This window comes from Spermophilus citellus, assembly GCF_964194105.1.
Source record: "Spermophilus citellus genome assembly, chromosome: 4".
NCBI classification, from domain to species: domain Eukaryota; kingdom Metazoa; phylum Chordata; class Mammalia; order Rodentia; family Sciuridae; genus Spermophilus; species Spermophilus citellus.
The window spans coordinates 23,257,972-23,278,449 of NC_138185.1; the positions used below are offsets into that span (position 1 = coordinate 23,257,972).

A 20,478-nucleotide genomic window follows, 5' to 3' on the forward strand; every position below is an offset into this window, starting at 1 on the left:
TGTCATATTGTGTACCTGTATAAATATGTACCAACAAATTCCACTATTTTGGATAATTATAATATACTAATTGTTTTAAATATTTTTTTAGTTGTTCATGGACCTTTATTTTATTCATTTATTTAAATGTGGTGCTGAGAATAGAACCCAGTGCCTCACACATGTGAGGCAAGTGCTCTACCGCTGAGCCACAACCCCAGCCCTAATGTACTAATTTTTTTTTAATATTTATTTTTTAGTTGTAGTTGGACACAATACCATTATTGTTTATGTGGTGCTGAACTCAGGACCTTGAATGTGCTAGGCGAGCACTCTATTGCCTGAGCCACAATTCCAGACCCCTAATGTACTAATTTTTTTAAAAACTTAGCTCTTTGACTGTTAGCAGCTAGAAATTCAGACATCAAATTGTTGATAAACATATCACTTCATAGCATACCCTAATATTAACATCCCCTCCCAAAAAAGCAAAGGTACAATAATAAAAATGCACCAGAAAACTCTGACCATCCCAAGGTAGCCCTGTGATACTTTGAATACAATACTTTGTTTCTGCATTCCAGGGCTAGCTTTGCAGAGTTGGTAAGTACTAAACAGAAGCCTTCCTTTATAATATTGAATGTGCCCTCTGTTAACTCTGTTAAGGCCCAGATTGTCATAACTGTGCTTTGTGGATTATTAAGGAATAAATTTTACATGTTTTAGTTGTGTCATGTAAAAAACATGAGTGTGTGGACTCTGCAGACCCCAGATTAGTGTTTCCCTACAGGTTTGCTTTGCCTCCTGTATCTATACAGATGAGGCCTCCCTTGGTCTGTTAAGTGTTTCTTTCTTTTCTTTCTTTCATATAACTTTTGGAGAATTCTCATCTTAATAAGTTGTAAAATAATACTTTCAAAAATGTAAATTTTATTATGACTGAATTATACCTTAAAACTCATATGATGGGCTGGGGATGTGGCTCAAGCGGTAGCGCGCTCGCCTGGCATGCGTGCGGCCTGGGTTCGATCCTCAGCACCACATACCAACAAAGATGTTGTGTCCGCCGAGAACTAAAAAATAAATATTAAAAAAAAAATTCTCTCTCTCTCTCTCCTCTCTCACTCTCTCTTTAAAAAAAAAAAAAAACTCATATGATAACACACTTACAAAGACATTGCTCCTGCTCTCTGGCAAATACTGAGGTAACTGCTTTATCTAGAAGTGATGAGAAAGACCTCAGTGTTGTATAACTTTTAAACTGAACTTCAGTTTTAAATAAACTTCAGTATTAAATACTTTTAAATGCAGGATAGGTGTATTAGCTGTGGCTACCATAATGAGATATTATAGATTGAGGGGCTTAAATAAGTTTATTTTCTCCTAGTTCTGGAAACTAGAAGTCCTAGATCAAGTGCTGTCGAGATTGGTTTCTGGCGAGGCTTTTTTTCTATGGAGGTGGCTTGCAGATGACCACCTTCTCTTTGTATTCTCTCATCTTCTTGTGGCTACAGGAGAAAGAGAAATCAATCAATCTCTCTCTCTCTCTCTCTCTCTCTCTCTCTCTCTCTCTCTCTCTCTCTCTCTCCCGGGCAGATCACATTTGAAGGGATGTATTTAGTATGCAAGAATGGGAAAATTTGGTGTTCTGAACAAAGAAACTTACAATTATTATATTGGAGCAAAGAGATATAAGAAAAATCCAGTGAGGTACAGATTTTCATATACAACCCAAACTCTTTTTTGTTTATTTTGGTTTTTTTTAATCCAAACAGTACAAAAGGAATAGCAGATGTACAGTATAAAATTTGTCTTCTTCCTAAGTAGTTTATGACCAGTCTCCTTCCAGAGATCTCTATATGAGCCAATCATGGGGTTGAGGAGGGAGGGAAAGAGATTGACTCTTTTTTGGGAGGGATGCAGGGGACCAGGGATTGAACTTAGGGGCACTTGGCCACTGAGCCACATGCGCAGCCCTATTTTGTGTTTTATTTAGAGACAAGGTCTCACTGAGTTGCATTTGCTGAGGCTGGCTTTGAACTTGCTACCGTCCTGTCACAGCCTCCCAAGCCACTGAGATTACAAACCACTGCGCCCAGCGAGATTGACTCTTATTTGTACATATGGTAGTATAAAATGTGCACCATTCTCTCTGTTTTGATTTTATATTGCAAAACACTCCATATGTATAAAATTATGTGATTCCTTCTTTTATATATTTGCCTTTATATATTTAGTTATAGTGGACACAATACCTTCATTTCATTTATTTATTTTTATGTGGTTCTGAGGATCAAACTCAGTGCCTCACACATGCTAGGCAAGTGCTCTACCACTGAGCCACAACCCCAGCCCCTAATATTTTTTTTGTTATGGGAATCTTCACATAGATAAAAAGTAGAGAAATACTGTAATGATCCCCATTTACCCATTTCCCAACTTCAGTACTTATCAACTGATGGCCTGTCTTATCTTCAGTCCCATCACTACTTTGTGGGGTTTTTGGTTTTGGTGCTGGTATTGAACTCAGGGCCTCATGTATGCTCAACACATGTTCTACCACTGAGCTACACACCCAGCCCTTTTGGATTAATGTGAAACAAATCCCCGACATCATATAATTTCACTTGCACGTATTTCAGTGTTTCTATAAGACAGTGTTTTTAGACATGGTCATGCTGTGTTGCCCAGGCTGGTCTAGTTTACTAATTTTTGGTTATGTGATACATTTACATGGTTCATAAAAATCTAAATATAGATTGAAAGACAGGTGTTCACTTTAAAGTTTCTCATTAACTCTTATTCCCAATGACCTCTAATTCCCTCTGTTCAGTTTGATGGACTTTTGGGCTATTTCCTGAGGCTATTTCTTATGGCATCTATTGCTGTTAATTTCTTTTCTCTCCTTCCTGGGAGATTTAATGCATATATAAATAAATATTTAAAGGGGCTGAGTTATAGCTCAGTGGTAGAGTGCTTGCCTAGCATGGGCAAGGCATTGGGTTTGATCCTCACCACCACATTAAAAAAATAAATAAAGTTATTAAAAATATAAAAATAAATATAGACATTAGCCTCATTTTCAAGAAGTTAAATGATGGTACCAGGATTTGAACCCAGTATTCCTGCCATTAAAGTTTATTGTTCCTCTACTGATCAGAATTTCTATCTTATGTGAGTGAAATGGAATTGGAAAAACAAAGGAGATGAAATTATTGTTTCTTTCTTTATCCTTAAAAAGAATGCATGTTTCTTGGTTGGTTGGGGTTCTAATCCTGTTGTGATTACTACTAGAAGTATGAGATGTGATCTTTGAGATCTTGAGGAAAAAAGGTCTTTACTCGGGAGTAGCAGTTATTAAGAAGTTTTAAATGAGTGGTGTGTGCTTACAATTGTCACATTAGTTTTAAATTTTAAGTCTGAGATTTTTAAATGTTCTTGAACCTTAGAAAACAAGATTGGATATAAACTGGTCACTAATATCAAAACATCTTGTATGTAAATATTCCATGTGATGCAAATCTATTATCTTTGTGAAAATTCATCACTGTGTTGTCTGTATTTTTTTATTCCTTTTTATTTTATTTAATAGTATTCGAGCTGGTTGTCCTTTGTCTATCTCTATCCCACTAAATAAATCAATCCTTCAATTTCCTATAAAAAAAGAAGAGAATGCTTGTCTTCTTTCTTCCTACTGGTAAATGTTTGTTACAGGAAAGACAGAAATTACATATATGTAGCTGTGTGTATGTGTGTGTTGGCGGGGGGCGTACTGGAGATTGAATCTGCAGCCTCATAAATGCTAAGGCAAGTGCTCTAGACCACTGAACTACATCTCCAGCTCAAGATAACTAATTTTTAAAATTTGTTCTTTTTTATTTTTTTAAATATACATATATTTTTTTTAATTGTAGTTGGTCACAATACCTTTATTTTAATTAATTATTTTTTCGTGGTGCTGAGGATCGAACCCAGGGCCTCGCACATGCTAGGCGAATGCTCTACTGCTGAGCCACAACTCCAGCCCCCAAATTTGTTCTTTTTAGATGTGTATGATAGTAGAGTATATTTTGACATTTATACATGGACCAATATAATTTTTTAAAAATATTTGTTTTAGATGTTGATGGATCTTTTTTTTATAATTCTTTTTTTTAATTTTAAATTTATTTGTTTATTCCAATTTGTTATAAATGACAGCAGAATGCATTTCAATTCATAGTACACATATAGAGCACAAGTTTTCATGTCTCTGATTGTATACAGAGTCACACCATTTGTGTCTTCATACATGTACTTAGGGTAATGATGTTCATCTCATTCCACTATCTTTCCTACCCCCATGCCACCTCACTTCCCCTCCCTCCCCTTTGCCCTATCTAAAGTTCCTCTATTCCTCCCATGCCTTCCCCACCATCCCCATTATGGATCAGCAATCACAATAAGAATCATTAGTATTATGAAAATTGTTGAGTGCTTTAGAGCCCATTTTGCCAGTGTTTGTTTTGAAAATTTCTTCATTCTCTCCCTGTCAGCGGCCCTTCTCAGCATCCCTGGCTTTGTCGAGCGGCTCTGCAAACTAGCAACTAGAAAGGTGTCAGAATCAACAGGTACAGCCAGCTTCCTTCAGGAGTTGGAGGAGTGGTACACATGGCTAGACAATGCTTTGGTGCTGGATGCCCTGATGCGAGTGGCCAATGAGGAGTCTGAGCACAATCAAGGTACTTGAGTGGGTCCCCTGTGTGGTGAGCTATTTTTCATTGGGGGGGGGGGTTGCTGGAGCATTCTTAACCACCTTTCCAAGAAGGATTTGAGATTTGCTAAAAGTACAATTCTCCTTAAGGTGTCCTAGACCATGACTATTAAGACTCTTGATAGCTGGTTACAGCAGCCTTATTGAACTCCTCAGAGTAACTCTGCAAGGAGAAGGGCCTTCTTGCAGAACCTGAGGTGGCTATGTTTAGGGATTAATGGAGGCCAATAACCAGAGCATTCTTAGGAACTCAAGGAATCATTCTTGTCTGATGTTCATCCTACATGTTTCTTCGTCTTCTTTTTTTGCTCTGCCCTGTCTTTTTCTGGTTCCCTTGGTGGGACTAGGTAGCCTAATGTGGGTATATAGACTCCTAGTCTAAGCCCCATCTTCCTGGTAAAGGACTCTGGCCTATCCTGGGTCAGATGCTTATATCTGAAGCATTTGACTCTGGTCAACAGGATGGAATCAGAGTGTAGGAAGAATCCTTGAGGATTCTTAACTTCCAAACAAGGAATATGGTACCTTCCTGGGATGCAGGCTGCCAACTTTTCATATCCCCTCCAACTCCCAAATTGAAGGAGCTGAGTTCTTTGGGAGTATGGTTTAACCAGCTCTTAGTAAACTCATAGTGTGGAAGCTCTACCCATGTTCTTCAGGCCAAGAATACTATGGTTTCAATTGCTCTTGCCCCAGCTCACTTATTTCCAAAGATTTCCCATCAGGAGAGATGGAAGTGGAGAGAGCTAGAGGCCAAGAGGTTTTTGCCTAAGGGAAGAGGCACTTGGTAAGAACAGAAACTCAGGAGATTTATACCTAAGGGTAATAATTTCAAAAACTATAGAGATTTTAGTACTAAGCAAATAAAAGGAGGTTGGTTGTTCTTAATTAAGAACAACAAACTAAACAGTAAACCAGCTAGTTCACCATAAAAGCAAGGGAAGAGATCTCTAAGAACTCTCCTAAGGTCAGAACTAATTTCATCCTCAAAAACTATCCCTGCTTGGGGCTGGGGTTGTAGCTCAGTTGTGGAGTACTTGCCTTGCACTTGTGAAGCACTGGTTCGATCCTCAGCACCATATAAAAATAAATAAAGGTCTTGTATCCCTCTACAACTAAAAAAATTCTTAGGAACAAAACAAACCTATCCCTGCTTGAATTCAACCAAATCAGACTTCGGAGCAATTTATGCCCATGGGCATTATCAAAAATAGTATTCAGCCAGCACTTTGTGGAGCCTAACTTCTGGGTGTGATACCAGAACAGGCAGAAAGCTTAACAGAGATTGGAGAAAGAGCTAGTCAGAGAGAACCATCCCAGGGAGACTGTATGCATGCCCTGTCTGAAGTATAACAGTAAAGTCTTCACTAGTCTATTGGAGAAATGGACTTTACTGAAATAGTCTGGCCCTAAAGGGGAACCATCTCCAGAGTGTGGGGCGCCAATTGCCAGGTTTCTCTTCGAGACTAAAAGGCTCAGGGGTTACTCCAGTTGAACTGGGCTAACTGGGCTAACTGGGCTGCGCAAAAATAACCACACAAGAGATACAAATACCTTTTTCTTTGGGGTCACTGTGATGGCTCCTCTGACCTTAAGGGTCCACAGGAAGAGAGCGAGAGAGAGCACACATGGGCCGACCCCTTTTATTGAGGAGAAGCTATTCAAATGAGGTAAGGGGTCAGGTTTCAGGGGGCTGACATCTAGATAGGCCACACCCAAGAGCACAGTAAGAGAAGAGGACACACACAAGGCGCTTCCATGGATCATTCTATCCTAAACAGGGCAAGGGGTTATATTACAAAGGAACAGGTAAGCATAGCTCCACCCATGGGGCTGTAGCAAGACATGCCCCGGCACGGCACGAAGACAGTCACTCGAACTCTAGAAGAGCAGGCAGTCTAGCAGCATGGGTGCCTGACACCACATCACCCAGCAGAGGAGTTAACTCAGTTACGTGCAAGGTTGATCTCCCACACTACAATATATTACCTATATGTTAGTTTTTAATAAAAATTATGGTAATAAAAAGAAACAGGAAAATGTAACCCATATACAACCAAAAGTAAGCAATGGAGATGACCTATGAAGGCCCAGATAAGAGATTTAACAGGGACTACAAAGCAGCCATTAGAAATATGATCTAAGAGGCTGGGGTTGTGGCTCAACGATAGTGTGCTCGCCTCGTACAGGCGAGACCCTGAGTTCAATCCTTAGCACCACATAAAAATAAAAAAATAAATAAACAAGTGAAATAAAGGTGTTGTATCCAACTACAACTAAAAAAGAAAAAGAAAAAGAAATGTGATCTAAGGGCTATGGCTATGGCTCAGTGGTGGAGTGCTTGCTTAGCATGTGTGAGGCACTTGGTTCGATCCTTAGTACCACGTAAATAAATAAATAAATTAAATAAAGGTATTGTGTTCATCTACAATTAAAAAGAATTAGAATTGTAATGCAAAAAATAATAATAAGAGAGCTCATGTATAATGGCATAATTTGGCGTGAACATACTTTATATACAGAGTTACAAAAAATTATGGGTGAATGGATATTATTATTGTAATACATTCCACTATTGTCATGTATGTAAGAAATAAAAAAAATCAATTATATTTCTGTATACTAGTTATGAACATTGACATCGATATTAAAAATATAATACTAAAAAAAGAGAATTAAAAAGAAAAAAAAAGAAATATGGTCTAAAAAGTAAAGGAAACTCTTTGTAGAAGTAAAAAAAAGTGCCTGACATGGTGGCACATACCTGTAATCCCAGTGGCTTGGGAGGCTGAGGCAGGAAGATCACAAGTTCAAAGCCAGCCTTAGCAACTTAGCTGGATCTTAAGCAACTCAGCGAGACCCTGTCTCTAAAATAAAATTTAAAAAGAGCTGGGGATGTGGGTCAGTGGTTAAGCACCCCTGAGTTCACTCCCCAGTACCAAAAAAAAAAAAAAAAAAAAGCTTTGATGATGATGTTTCATTCATTAGATAACAATAGAATGGAAATATTAAAAAAAAGTCACATGGACATACTCAAGTTGAATAGTAAAATAAATGAGTGAAAAATTTATTAGAAGAACTCAGCAGTAGATTTGAACTGGCAAAAGAGAATCAAAAAACTTGAGGGGCTGGGGCTGTAGCTCAGTGGTAGAGTGCTTGCCTTGCAATTGTGAGGCACTGGATTTGATCTTCAGCACCACATAAAAATAATAAAGATATTGTGTTCATCTACAACTAAAAAAAATTAAACAAAAACTTGGGCTGGGTTTGTGGCTCAGTGGTAGAGCGCTTGCTGCACATGTGTGAGGCACTGGCTTTGATTCTCAGCACTGCATATAAATAAGTGAACAAAATAAAGGTCCATCAACAACTTAAAAAAAAAACTTGAAAAATAGATTAAGATCCAGTATTGTGAATAACAGTGAATAAACAATTAAGAGGGGCTGGGGTTGTAGCTCAGTGGTAGAGCACTTGCCTAGCATGTGTGAGGCACTGGGTTTGATTCTTAGCACCTTGTATAAATAAATGAATAAAATAAAGAAATGTCCATCAACATCTAAAAATATATTTTTTTAAAAAAATAAGAAATATGAACAGAGCCTCAGAATACTGTGAGATGGTGTTAAGTACACCAAGATGTGCATAGGAGAAGTAGCAGAAGGAACAGGAAAATAAATTTCAAAAGGTAAAAACAACCCAAATTTAATGAAAAACATTAATGTGCACATCCACGAAGCTTAAAGAAGTCCAAGTAGAATAAACTCAGTAAGGTCTACACCCAGACACATAATAAAAATGGTTAAAGACAAAGAAAATCTTGAAAGTTGCAAGAGAAAAATGGTTTGTCGTGCCCAAGAGTATTCAATAGGATTTAATAACTGACTCTTCATTAGGAATAGTGGATACCAGACATAGTGATACCCAAAGTGCTGAAAGAGAAAAACTGTCAATCAAGAATTGTCTGTCTTGCAAAACTGTCCTTCAAAAATGAATAGACATTCCTATGTGATGGTCATCATTATACAAAGTACATGTATGAAGACTTGAATTGGGTGTTAACATACCTTCTATACAAACAGAGATATGAAAAATTGTGGTAAATATGTGTATTAAGAATGAAAAAAAAAGTACATATATAATGGCATAACTTGACGCGAACATACTTTATATGCAGAGATACGAAAAATTGTGCTCTATGTGTAATAAGGATTGTAATGCATTCCACTGTTGTCGTGTATTTAAAAAAATAAAATCAATTTAAAAAATTAAAGAAAAAAAATGAATAGACATTCCTAGATAAACAAAAACAGAAACTCCTTATTATCAGACAAATATTCGGAAATTAAGTAATACCATCTTATGAGAAATACCAAAGGAACTTCTTTATGTTGAAAGCAGGTGACTTCAGACAGTTCTTCAAATGCACACACACATGCATGTGCACGCATACACACAAAGAGCTCCAGTAAAGGTAATTTTATTATTTTAAATGACAGTATAAATTTGTATTTCGTTTCTTAGCTAATTTAAAAAGCAGTTATATAAAATTATGTTTATAATTATATTTGACAACTGTACAAAGAAAGTGGATGGGATGAAAGTTGTATTGGAGAAAGAATGCTAGATGATAACTTGACTCTAGGGGAATTGGTGAAAAGAATCAAAATGGTTAATAATAAGGTTAATGTAAATTCTGCATATATTTATATAGTTTTCTTTTCTCAGTTTCTTTAACAGACATAAAATTATATAAAACAGTTACAACAATGTATAACAACTATTGTTGGGTTTTTGACATGTGTAGACTAATATGCAAAACAATTAGCACAAAAAGTTGGGAAGAGACTAAAGCTATATAGGAGCTCTGGAATTTAATATAATTCTGAAAAAGAAGTTTGTTAATATAAATATGGTAAGCCCTAGACCTAATTGCTAAGATAGTAGCTTAAAACATACAATGGGTAAATCATTAAAGGAATTCTATTATACTGAAGAATATTCACTTAATCCAAATAGAGCACTAAAGGAGAAAGAGAAGCTGGGTGTGGTTGGCACATGCCTGTAAATCTCAGCTACTCAGGATGCTGAGATAGGAGGTTCACAAGTTCAAAGCCAGCCTGGCAAACTAGGGAGACTTTGTCTCAGAATTTAAAAGTGGGGGTGGGGCTGATGATGTAGCTCAGTGAGAGAGTGCTTTCCTAGAATGCCCAAGGACCTAGGTCCAAACTCCTCTCTCCCACTCCATAGTGCTAAGAAAAGAGAAAGAATGCAAAAGAAATAGAAGAACAAGAAACTCACACAATATATAGAAAGGAAAAAGTGAAATGCAGAAATGTGAAAGGATTGATTGAAATGACAAATTTTAATATTGGATTAAACTAAAAATATCCAATTATATCAAGTGTACAGGAGAGACACTGGATTAAAAGATAAAAATAGATTTAAAGTAAAAGATTGAAAAGATGTTTCATGTGTATGAGCATACATAAGAAAATTGGAGTGGCTATACTAAGAGAGACTTTAAAACAAAAACTGTTGTTAGAGGCAAAGGGAGACATTTTGTAAAAAATAAAAGGTGACTCCATTAAGAAGATATAACAGTTATAAACGTGTGTGTCTAATAACAGCCAAAATATATATTAAGCAAAAAATAGATTTAAAGGAAGAAATAGACAGTTAAACTATAATAATTGGAGACCTTAATATACCACTTTTAGTAATTGCCAAACAATCAATAGGGAAATGGAAGACTTGAGCAACACTATAAACCGTCTAGAACTAACAGGTATAGGAAACCGCACCTAACAACTGCAGAATACACATTCTTCTTAAGTACACATGGAACATTTTTCAGGATAGACCATATATGCTGCTATTTCTTAAAAAGTCTTATCAATTTTAAAAGGATTAAAATTTTGTGAGATGTGTCTTCTAATCACAGTGGGATAAATTTATTTATTTATTTGTTTGTTTATTTATTTATTTATTTTTGGCAGCCTGGGGATTTAACCAGGGACACTATACCACTGAGCTATATCCCAGCCCCATACCCTCCTTTTTCAGTACTGGGGATTGAAGTCAGGGACACTCAACCACGGAGCCATATTTTGTATTTTATTTAGAAACAGGTCTCACTGAGTTGCTTAGCACCTTGCTGTTGCTGAGGCTGACTGGGGATTGAAGTCAGGGACACTCAACCACTGAGCCACATTTTGTATTTTATTTAGAAACAGGTCTCACTGAGTTGCTTAGCACCTTGCTATTGCTGAGGCTGGTTGTGAACTCGCGATCCTCTTATCTCGGCCTCCCCAGTTGCTGGGATTGCAGGCATGCACTACTGCATGCGGCTATCCCCAGCCCTTTTTATTTTTTATTTTGAGACAGAATCTCACTTAGTTGTCGAGGCTGACCTTGAACTTGGGTTCCTCCTTCTCTAACCTCCTGAGTTGCTGAGATTATAGGCATATGCTGCTGTTCCCAGTTTATAGTGGGGTAAATTTAGAAATTAATGGCAAGAAGAAAAATTTGGGAAATACACAAATATGTGGAAATTAAACAGAATATTTTTAAGTAATCAGTAAGTTAAATGAAGGGAATTAGAAAATATTTTGAGACAAATGAAAATGAAGACACAGTATACCAAACTTCAGGATACAGCTGAAGCATTGTTAAAGGAAAATTTATATGGTAAATGGCTACATTTATTAAAAATCTTAATGACCTAAACTTTTACCTTAAGTTTTTGAAAAATGAATAAGCTAGTCCCAAAGCAGGCAGGTGAAAGGAAATGGTAGGATTAGAATGGAAAATGGTGAAATAGAGAATAAGAAATCAACAGAGAAATCCAGAAAACTGGGCTGGAACTATAGCTCAGTGGCAAAGTGCTTGCCTAGCATGTGTGAGGCACTGGGTTCTATCCTTAGTACCATATAAAAATAAACAAATAAAATAGAAGCATTCTGTCCATCTACAACTAAAAAAAAAAAAAAAAAAAAAAATTTAAATCCAGAAAACTAAAGTTGGTTGTTTGAAATGATCAACAAAACTGACATACTTTTAGCTATACTGACAAAAATAGAGAAGGTTTAAATTACTAAAATCAGGAATGAAAGTTATATTTCTGTAAACATTGCAAGTAAATTAGATAACCTAAATGAAATGGACAAATTACAAGAAATACAAACTGTATAATGACTCAAGAAAAATAGAAAATTCAAATAAACATAAAGAAGTAAAGAGATTGAATTGGCAATGCAAAAAACAACAACAAAAAAAGGGCCACGTAGCTTCTGCCAAATGAGCAGGTATCACATGATGAATTCTATCAAATGTTTAAAGAAGAATTAACAACAGTATTACAGACTCTTCCACAAAACAAAAGAGGAGGGAGCATTTCTCAGTTTGTTGTTTATGGTTGTTATCCTGACACCAAAACCAGACAAAGACATCAAAAGAAAATTGCAGACCAATATCTTACAGATACGGATGCAAAAATCCTCAAAAAATAAAAGATACTAGCAAACCCAATATGGTAACATTCATGAAAGATTTTACACCATGACCAAATGAATTTTTTCAAGATTGGTTCAACATATGAAAATCAATTCATGTAATACACCATATAGTAGCATAAAGAATAAAAACTAGTTGGTCATTTAAATAGATGCACAAAGAGTATTTGCATAATCCAACACATCTTCATGATTTAAAAATAAAACAAACCACAACAAACTCAGAAGGGAACTTCCTTAACGTGTAAAGGGCATCTACAAAAAAAAAAACAAAACAAAACAAAAAAAAACCATAGCTAATATTCTCTCTCATGGCAAAAGACTGAATATTTTCCCCTGCAAAATCATGGTATGATCTTGGACACTTTTTTTCAAATTATACTGGAGGTTCTGGTCAGGGCAGCTGGGGACTAAAAAAAGAAATTAAAGGCCTCCAAATTGGAAGAATGGAGACTCTCTGTTTACAGATGACATGATCTTGTTTGTGGAAAAAACTTAAGGTATTTATTTTTTAAAGTTTTTACTAAACTAGTAAGTTCAGTGTTCCAGGATGCAAGATTAATTAAAAAAGCAGTTTCACTTAGAATAGCATCAAGAAGAACAAAACATTTCAGAATAAGTTTAACAAAGAAGTACAAAACTATACTCTAAAAATTACAAAATAACATTGAAAGAAATTAAAGACCTAATAAATGAGAAGACATTTCATTTGCTTGGCCCTGCCCAGTACACTCCAGGGCTGCCGCCTTTACCCCCAGTGCTGCCAACAGCTGGCCTAGGAAACAATACTGTCCTTCAGTGTAGTGCAGGCCTCAGGGACATCCCATCTCTCTCTGAGCCCCACATCTGCAAAGCACCCCCTTCAGTGGCCTGGGCCTTGTGATGGGCATCTGTGACCAGTCCCACCTGAGGTCTGACCATCACAGGCCCTTCTCTGGAGGCTGATATCCTCCACGTGAGATGACAGAGTTGGTGCAGGGCCAATTCTGGTGATGGAGCACTTGTTTTGCACCATTGGAAACTCCATCTAGCAGTGGCCAGACTGGCCAGTGGCTGCTGCTGTGTGTACCTTGTTAAGCTGAAGCTTCAAAGGCCTCAGGAACTTCTTCATTACTCACAGAAACCAGTTATATCCTGGTGATGGTACAGAAGGGCTGTTTTCTTATTCCTGATCTGAATGACTACCAGAAGAAAGGCATAAGGTAGAGCAATTGGACCTCTGACTCTCCTTGTGTTATCAGATCTCAGACCTCAATAACCCCTTTTAGCCCAAGAACAAAGCTTGCTTGAACAAATGATTTTGAATTGTGAATGAAAAATCTTGCTCTTTCTGTAATGAGAAAGAATTAAAGATAAACAGTAGTGAGGCAGAGGTGCTCAGAGTCCAAGAGGAATTGGAAACTGTGGATACCATCCAGCTAGACATGGAGCTGGGACAACTTAGACCAGTCTAGACAGCTTATCTCCTTTGGTGAGGCCCTAAAACATTTCCAGACTCTGGACCTGTCCTCCTTCAAGAAGAGAATTCAGCCAACTATTGAAATGATTGGGCTTGTCGCCTCTAGCTCCATCTCTTCAGGTCTCCAAGGCTCTACTGGGGCCTTTGGAAAGAAAGGGACTTGGTCCTGACCATTTCTCAGTGTGCCTGTCAGGACTACCACAGGGCAAATGCTGCATAGGTGGTCAGAACAGAATACTGTGCCCCCTCAGCTGAGACCAGACCAGGGCTCTTTACCCTGGTGGCAGGCAAGAGTGGGAGCTGAAAGGAGGGTGTCTTGAGAATCTAGTCGTCCCCCAAGGGACAGGCTAGCAGAGAGTATGGGTGACCTGAACAGCCATGACCCAGTGCATCACATCCACCAGACCATCTACAAGAAGCAAACAGGCTCCAAGCTCAACTGTGCCCTCCACAAAGACTGCTGGGAGGACCTGGGCTTTCAGGGAGCAAATCCAGCCACAGACCTTAGAGGGGCAGGCTTCCTTGCCTTTCTTCATCTGCTATAGCTGGTGATGGGTGCAAAGACCTTGCTGATGGCCCAGATTCCCCCCCCCCCCCCGTCTTGTCACCATTTCCAAAAGTTCTCTTTCAGTTTGTTGTCCATGAATGTCACCCACATCACCATCCAGACATTGAGAGAAGAATCTCTCTCCAGGGAGTGTAATCAGCAGCAAAAGGTCATTGCCAAGGTGAATAGCTTCTACACTGCCACTTTCCTCTATCTCAGACTCAGGCTTTGTCCTTAAGAACTTGGAAGCATTGGCCAAGAAGAATCCACAATGGCTGCTCAAGACCCTGGAGATCTGCCTGGCCTAGGTGTCAAAGGGATAGGCCTCCTTGTTGACGCAGAAGTGTTCTGGGTCATAAGCCCTTTGCTTCATGGATCTCACCTTCACAGGTGTGAGTGACCTGCAGGACTGATCTGAGCAGCCCCAGAGACTGACTGATAGGAATATTCCTGGGCTGGGCCACCAGGCTTCAGAGGGCATGGGACAAACCACATCTGGAGCCCCCTGGCTGAGCCAAGCACCTTTCTGAGGTGAGATGGCAAGCTTCTGGGCTTGGTTGCAGAAAGCCAAGCACCCTCACCACTCAGAGTGACTAAACCTGACCTACTCCCTTATAGACCTCTAGAACAAGGAAAGTCTTATTTGTTCCCAGCTGGGCTTCAGTTCCCAGGTTTGGATTACAGGAATCAGTGGCAGTGAGTGGAGCATGAGGCACAATAGCCCCAACTGGATGTGCCACACCTCCCCACAGGAGAGGAAATTACCAAATAGAAGCAGCTAGAATTCTGACTCTCTAGCTAGCCTCTGGTTAGAATCTAAAGAAAGACAGCAGTGACTGCAGCCAGCAGGAGGCAGCATAACCCAGAGAAAGCACACTAACAGGCTTGTCAGGGCCTGTCTCTCCTCCCTATCCCTTCCCTCCCCTCCTCTCCTCTCCAGTTTGTGATCTAAACATGAACATTGGGCTTGTGTCTTCTGGCTGCTTCCTCCTAACCATTCATGAGCTAGGACTTCCTCCAGGGAAGGCTACATATTCTGGCCTGAGTGAGGAAGAAGGAAGTGTCTCACATTCCAGCACTTTTAGAATAAAGGAGTTGCTCTAGGGGGTCATAGTAGGGGGAGTGAAAAGACAAACCTACCGAATGAGGGAGGGAGAACATTTTTGCAAACCATGTATTGAATAAGGTACTTGAATCTGGAATGTTTAAAGAACACCTTTAGTTCAATAATCAGACAATACATTTCAAAATATAGACAAAGGATACAAAAATACATTTCTTCAAAGAAGATACACAGATGGCCATTAAGCCATGAAAAGTTGTTCAGCATCATGAGCCATCAGGGAAATGCAAATCAGTACTATAATGAGATACCTCTTTATACTCCCTAAGATGGTTATCATTGAAAAGACAGATAATACGTCTTGAGCAGGATATAGAGATGTTGAAATGCATAATTCAGTTTATTTTTCTTTCCTTTTCTTTTTTTGTGGGGGAGGGTACTGGAGATTGAACTCAGGGGCACTTGACAACTGAGCCATATCACCAGCCCTATTTTTTTTTAAGTTGTTGATGGACCTTAATTTTATTCATTTATTTATATGTGGTGCTGAGAATCGAACCCAGTGCCTCAGATAGCTAGGCAGGTAGCACTGAGTTGGTTAACTCCTTGCTTTTTGCTGAGGCTGGTGCAATCCTCCTGTCTCAACCTCCTGAGCTGCTTGGATTATAGGTGTGTACCACTGCACTTGCCCTTTTTTGTTTGTTTGTTTGTTTTTGTTTTTGTTTTGTTTTTTGAGATGGGGTCTCTAACTGTTATACAGGCTGGCCTTGAACTTGAAATCCTCCTGCCTCAGCCTCAAGACTAGCTGGGATTACAGGCAAGCACCACTGTACCCAGCCTTATTTGCTTTTGATGGCCTATAAGGTAGTGCAGACAATTTGGAAAATAGTCTGGTAGTTCCTCAGAAGTTAACATACAGTCACCATATGTCCCAGAAATTCTACTCCTAGCTATATACCGAAGAGAAACAAAGAGATGTTTATACAAAAACATTTTCATGAATGTTCATTATAGCATATTCATAATAGCTAAAATATGGAAACAGCCTAAATTTCTACCAACTGATGAGTAGATAAACAAGATGTGAGTTTTTTCATGTAGAATACTATTCATCCAATTGTTTTAAAAAAAGGAATACTGATACATGCTTAAACAGGAATAAGCGTTGTAAACATTGTGCCAAGTGAAAGAAGCAGTGATGAAACACATATTATGCAAATTCATTTATATGAACCATCCTATATAGGCAATTCCGTAGAGTCAGAAATTGAGTGGTTGTTTAGAGCTCGGGGTTTAGTGGGAAGTATAGAGAGTGACTGTTAATAAGTACAAGTTTTCTTTTTAGGGTATTGAAAATGTTCTAAAATGATTGTGGTGATGACTGCACAACTATGAATATCCTAAAAGTCAGTGAATTGTGATTGATTTAATGAGTGAAGTGTATGGTATGTGAATCATAGCTTAAAGCCATTTTTAAAAACTGGTGAGTTAATATGGCCCAGAAAGTGGAGTGCAGTGCAGACATATGGAAAACGATCACTACTTTCATAAGCCTTACGGAGCTGAAGAGATTTGGAGGGAAGGACACGCCTCTTGAACTAGTTTTCTGTTCTTCATCCTTGGAAGTGACCTTGTTGCTACGCTTTAGCTATTGCTTTGAAGATGTTCTTGCAAATATTTCTCCCCACAGAGTTGGTCAGATTATACAAGCCCAGCACCAAAAGTTGGCTGTGTCTTGGGGCAGAATCTGAGCTGGCCATGTCTCTCTCTCAAGAGACACTCATTTCTGAGGGTGCCTGTGTGCCCCACATTGCACCTGCACCTTCCATAGCCATCCTCTCTTGCAGGCCTTCCTAAAGTCCCCTATGCAGGTAGTGTGGATCCTGGGGCTTTCTAGCAAGTCTGCAGCAGAGACAGATTCTGCAGGCTGGTTCCCCAGAGTCTCCACATATCACTGGACCCATATATGGTCTGGGAACTGACCAAGGAGTCCCAACACGGACTTAGTCATTCTGGTTTTTCTCCCAAAGTGCAGGAAAATATATGTGAAAAGATAGAATTTTCTTAATTAGTTTATCTCCAGAAATTTTTTCCTTAGTCTTTACCTACTGCCACTTTAATTGCTATTAAGAGCATGAAGATTGAAAAGAAGAAAACATGGTAATAAGTTATAATTAGATATGAGAAAGAAGTTCTGGTGTGCTGTTGCCCAGTAGGGTAACCATAGATAACAATTATGTGCTATAAAATTGTGCTATATCTCAAAAAGCTAAAGAAAAGGGATTTTGGATGTTTTACCATAAAGAAATGATAAATATTTGAAAAGATAAATGTTTTTAAAGATTTAAGCATTACAAAGCATATACATAGTCAGCACATCACATGGTACCCCATTAATATGTACAATTTTTATGTATTGTGCTTGTATATGCAGAATTCAGCACATTATAAATGGCTGTTGGTGAACCAGTCTTTGATGCCTTTCAGATATCAAGGGTCACATACATAATAATTTAATAGTTTATAAGAGAGAAAAGAAAACATTAGCATTACTACATGCTTATAAGTTGCTGACTTGTGCTGGCCACTATTCTGAGTACCTCCAAAATATTAGTTTCTTATATCTTTGCAACATTATTAGGAGGTATGTACTATTGTCATTATCACTCTTTTACAGATGAATGAGGATGGTTACTGAAGCACATAAAGGTCAACTAAGGCTACCCAGCTAGTGAATGAGTTTCCAGCTCAGCAGTCTGACTTCAGCATCTGTGTTCTTACCCACTGTGCCATGCTGCCTCCCAAGTCATGCTTCATTTGGCAGCTTGTCCTCTTCCAGGGTTATGATTTTATATTGGTGATATAATGTCACTGGGAAAAATTGTTCTGGGTCTGTAGGGTGGAATAAATCAGGCTCTTATGTTATGACACCCTACAGAAATCACAGTGTCTCCTGAGTCGGCCTTCTCTGAATGGGTTTGATAACCACTTCTCTGTATGCATAGTTCTGGCCTTTGCAAAAGGCCTCTAGAGAAATAGGTCCAGTAGGAGCTTGAAGAAACCTTAGCAGTTACTGATTCACCTTTTCACCTTAAAGATGAGGAAACTGAAAGGAAATGATTCTCCTAAAGTCACCCAGCCTCTCCTGACTATGACCATTGCCTTCCTAAAAGGGATCTATCTAATGGTGACTGAGGCTTCCTAAGAATCCATTGCTGGGCTTTTCTTGTGTTCCTCATGGTAACCCTCTTTGTCCACTGTAGTAGTACAGAGCAGTCAAAGGCCTAGTGAGGAGGTGATTTGCACAGAGTCACATAGCCAGCAAATTTCATTTCCAGAGCCTTCCATTTTCATTATTTTGCTGTCCTCCTTCCCAAGGGTAAATACCTTTTTGGAGTGGACGAGACGTTTTGTCAGCTGGTTAGTAGAGTAAATGTGTTGGGTTACCTAAAGCTCAGAGTACAATGCCTTATAGGTATCAAGTGTCCCAAACATACTGCTTATCTGCTGCTTTAGTAATGATGAAAATCTGCTGGTAGATGATGTTCATCTATATCTGTGCTATCAGTTATAAAACCCAGTCTGCTTTAGAAAATTGAGCCTTAGAAAACTTTAGTTGGGTTTTTGAAAACTGGGAGAGATCTTCAAAAAGGTTCCCTTGGGCTTTCAGCAGTGTGCCTTGTGGAATCTAGGGAAAAACAAGTAATTAGTTATTTGAAGGGTTCTACACAACTTGCTATCACACATCTGTCTGTCTGTCTGTCTGCTTGGTGGCAGGGGAAGGAGTACCAGTAGGGAGGGTAGAATGTGGTACTGCATTGACGACATCAGAATGTTTTCACTTTGTTGGTGAAACAGACTAGAACTACAGAGTTGGTTTTTCTAGGTTTCTTGCTCAACTAGCTTCTGGGGATTGAAGGAGTTTGGGGGGCTTTCAAAGTCTGGTGCGGGCCTGGGCCCAGTCTAAAGGCTTTTACCTCCAGTCTGTTCAGAGCATGTTGGAGGACAGAAGTGTTTCCTCAGGAGCCATGACTCACCTTCTCCCTGGGGCTGTGTCAGCCTCCACTGTGTTCCCTCCTCCAGGCGCTTCTGAGGAGAATGGGCTACCTCATACTTCATCCAGGACCCAGCTGCCCCAGTCGATGAAGATTATGCATGAGATCATGTACAAACTGGAAGTGCTCTATGTCCTCTGTGTGCTGCTGATGGGGCGTCAGCGAAACCAGGTGGGCACCTCCCTAGCATCCCAGAACAGGAGGAGCCAGGGGCAGATGCTGCCCGGCTTGTGGTATGCTGGGTGCCATCAGCCTTCATTTAGAATGGCACTCACTCTAGCCCAGCAAAGCATATGGGTTGTTTTCCTTCTCATAAGGAAACCAGGATCATTCTAGAGCTTGGAGTCTTTCCAGGTACCTTGCTGTAGGCAGCATTTCTAGACAGCATTGCACCCAGATCAGAAATGGGCATCTTACCTTAATAATGAGGAGAATAAAGTATAAATAAGTAAAACCCTATAGGGCTGGGGTGGTGGCTCAGTGGTAGAGTGCTTGCCTAGCATATTGGAGGCACTGGGTTTGAGCCTCAGCACCACATAAAAATAAATAAATGAATAAAATAAAGTTTAAAATTTTGTTTAAAAAAAAAAAAAAAGACTGGCCCTGTAGATGTGCAGGAAGAGTTGCTGATCTGATGCAGGGTCAGGGTAGTGAGGCAGAGCTTAGAGCTGTGTTCACTTATGAAACTTGGGCAAGCACAGGAGATTCCAGACATGCTAGGGTTTCCTTATCCTTGAAGCAGAAGAAAGGAACAAGTTTCTTTAACCTGAAGTGGCAGAAAGAGGGTTCCTCAAGTTTCAAAATTGATGAGAACTAGACCTTTTCTACTAACTGTGCCGTTCTTCTAGAGAGAAAACCAGACATACGGACGGGGAGGAGAAACTTCTTGGGTTAAGAGGTTAGGCATTCAATAGACCTCATGCATCTTTCTGAGTCAAACACTGGATTGTCACATTATCTCTGGATGACAGAAATGCAGTTAACCTCATTTTACAAATGAAGAACAATTTCACATAGGGTGCCCATGGAAAATACTCACTTAAAAAATAACATTTGAAACAGCAGTGTCCTGAGGCAAATGAGAGCCTGCATGTTGACCTGAGACAGCCGA

General features: G+C 39.0%; 1 protein-coding gene and 1 pseudogene across 3 annotated transcripts in view; both read left to right on the top strand.

Annotated features, from left to right (window-relative positions):
- Nucleotides 1-20,478, top strand: part of TRPC4AP (transient receptor potential cation channel subfamily C member 4 associated protein) — a gene marked incomplete at its 3' end in the record, with an annotated part of 78,464 nt that overhangs the window by 41,610 nt on the left and 16,376 nt on the right. Inside the window, exons 8-9 of one of the 2 annotated variants that reach the window (XM_081289230.1) lie at nt 4,515-4,700; nt 19,372-19,538. In XM_081289230.1, coding sequence (XP_081145356.1) covers nt 4,515-4,700; nt 19,372-19,538 — 353 coding nt within the window. The remainder of the gene's footprint in view (nt 1-4,514; nt 4,701-19,371; nt 19,539-20,478) is intronic. The other variant, XM_081289231.1, reaches the window with a different exon arrangement.
- Nucleotides 13,999-14,608, top strand: LOC308647321 (ELMO domain-containing protein 3-like; annotated as a pseudogene). Its single transcript has one exon. The product of its transcript is annotated as an ELMO domain-containing protein 3-like (transcript).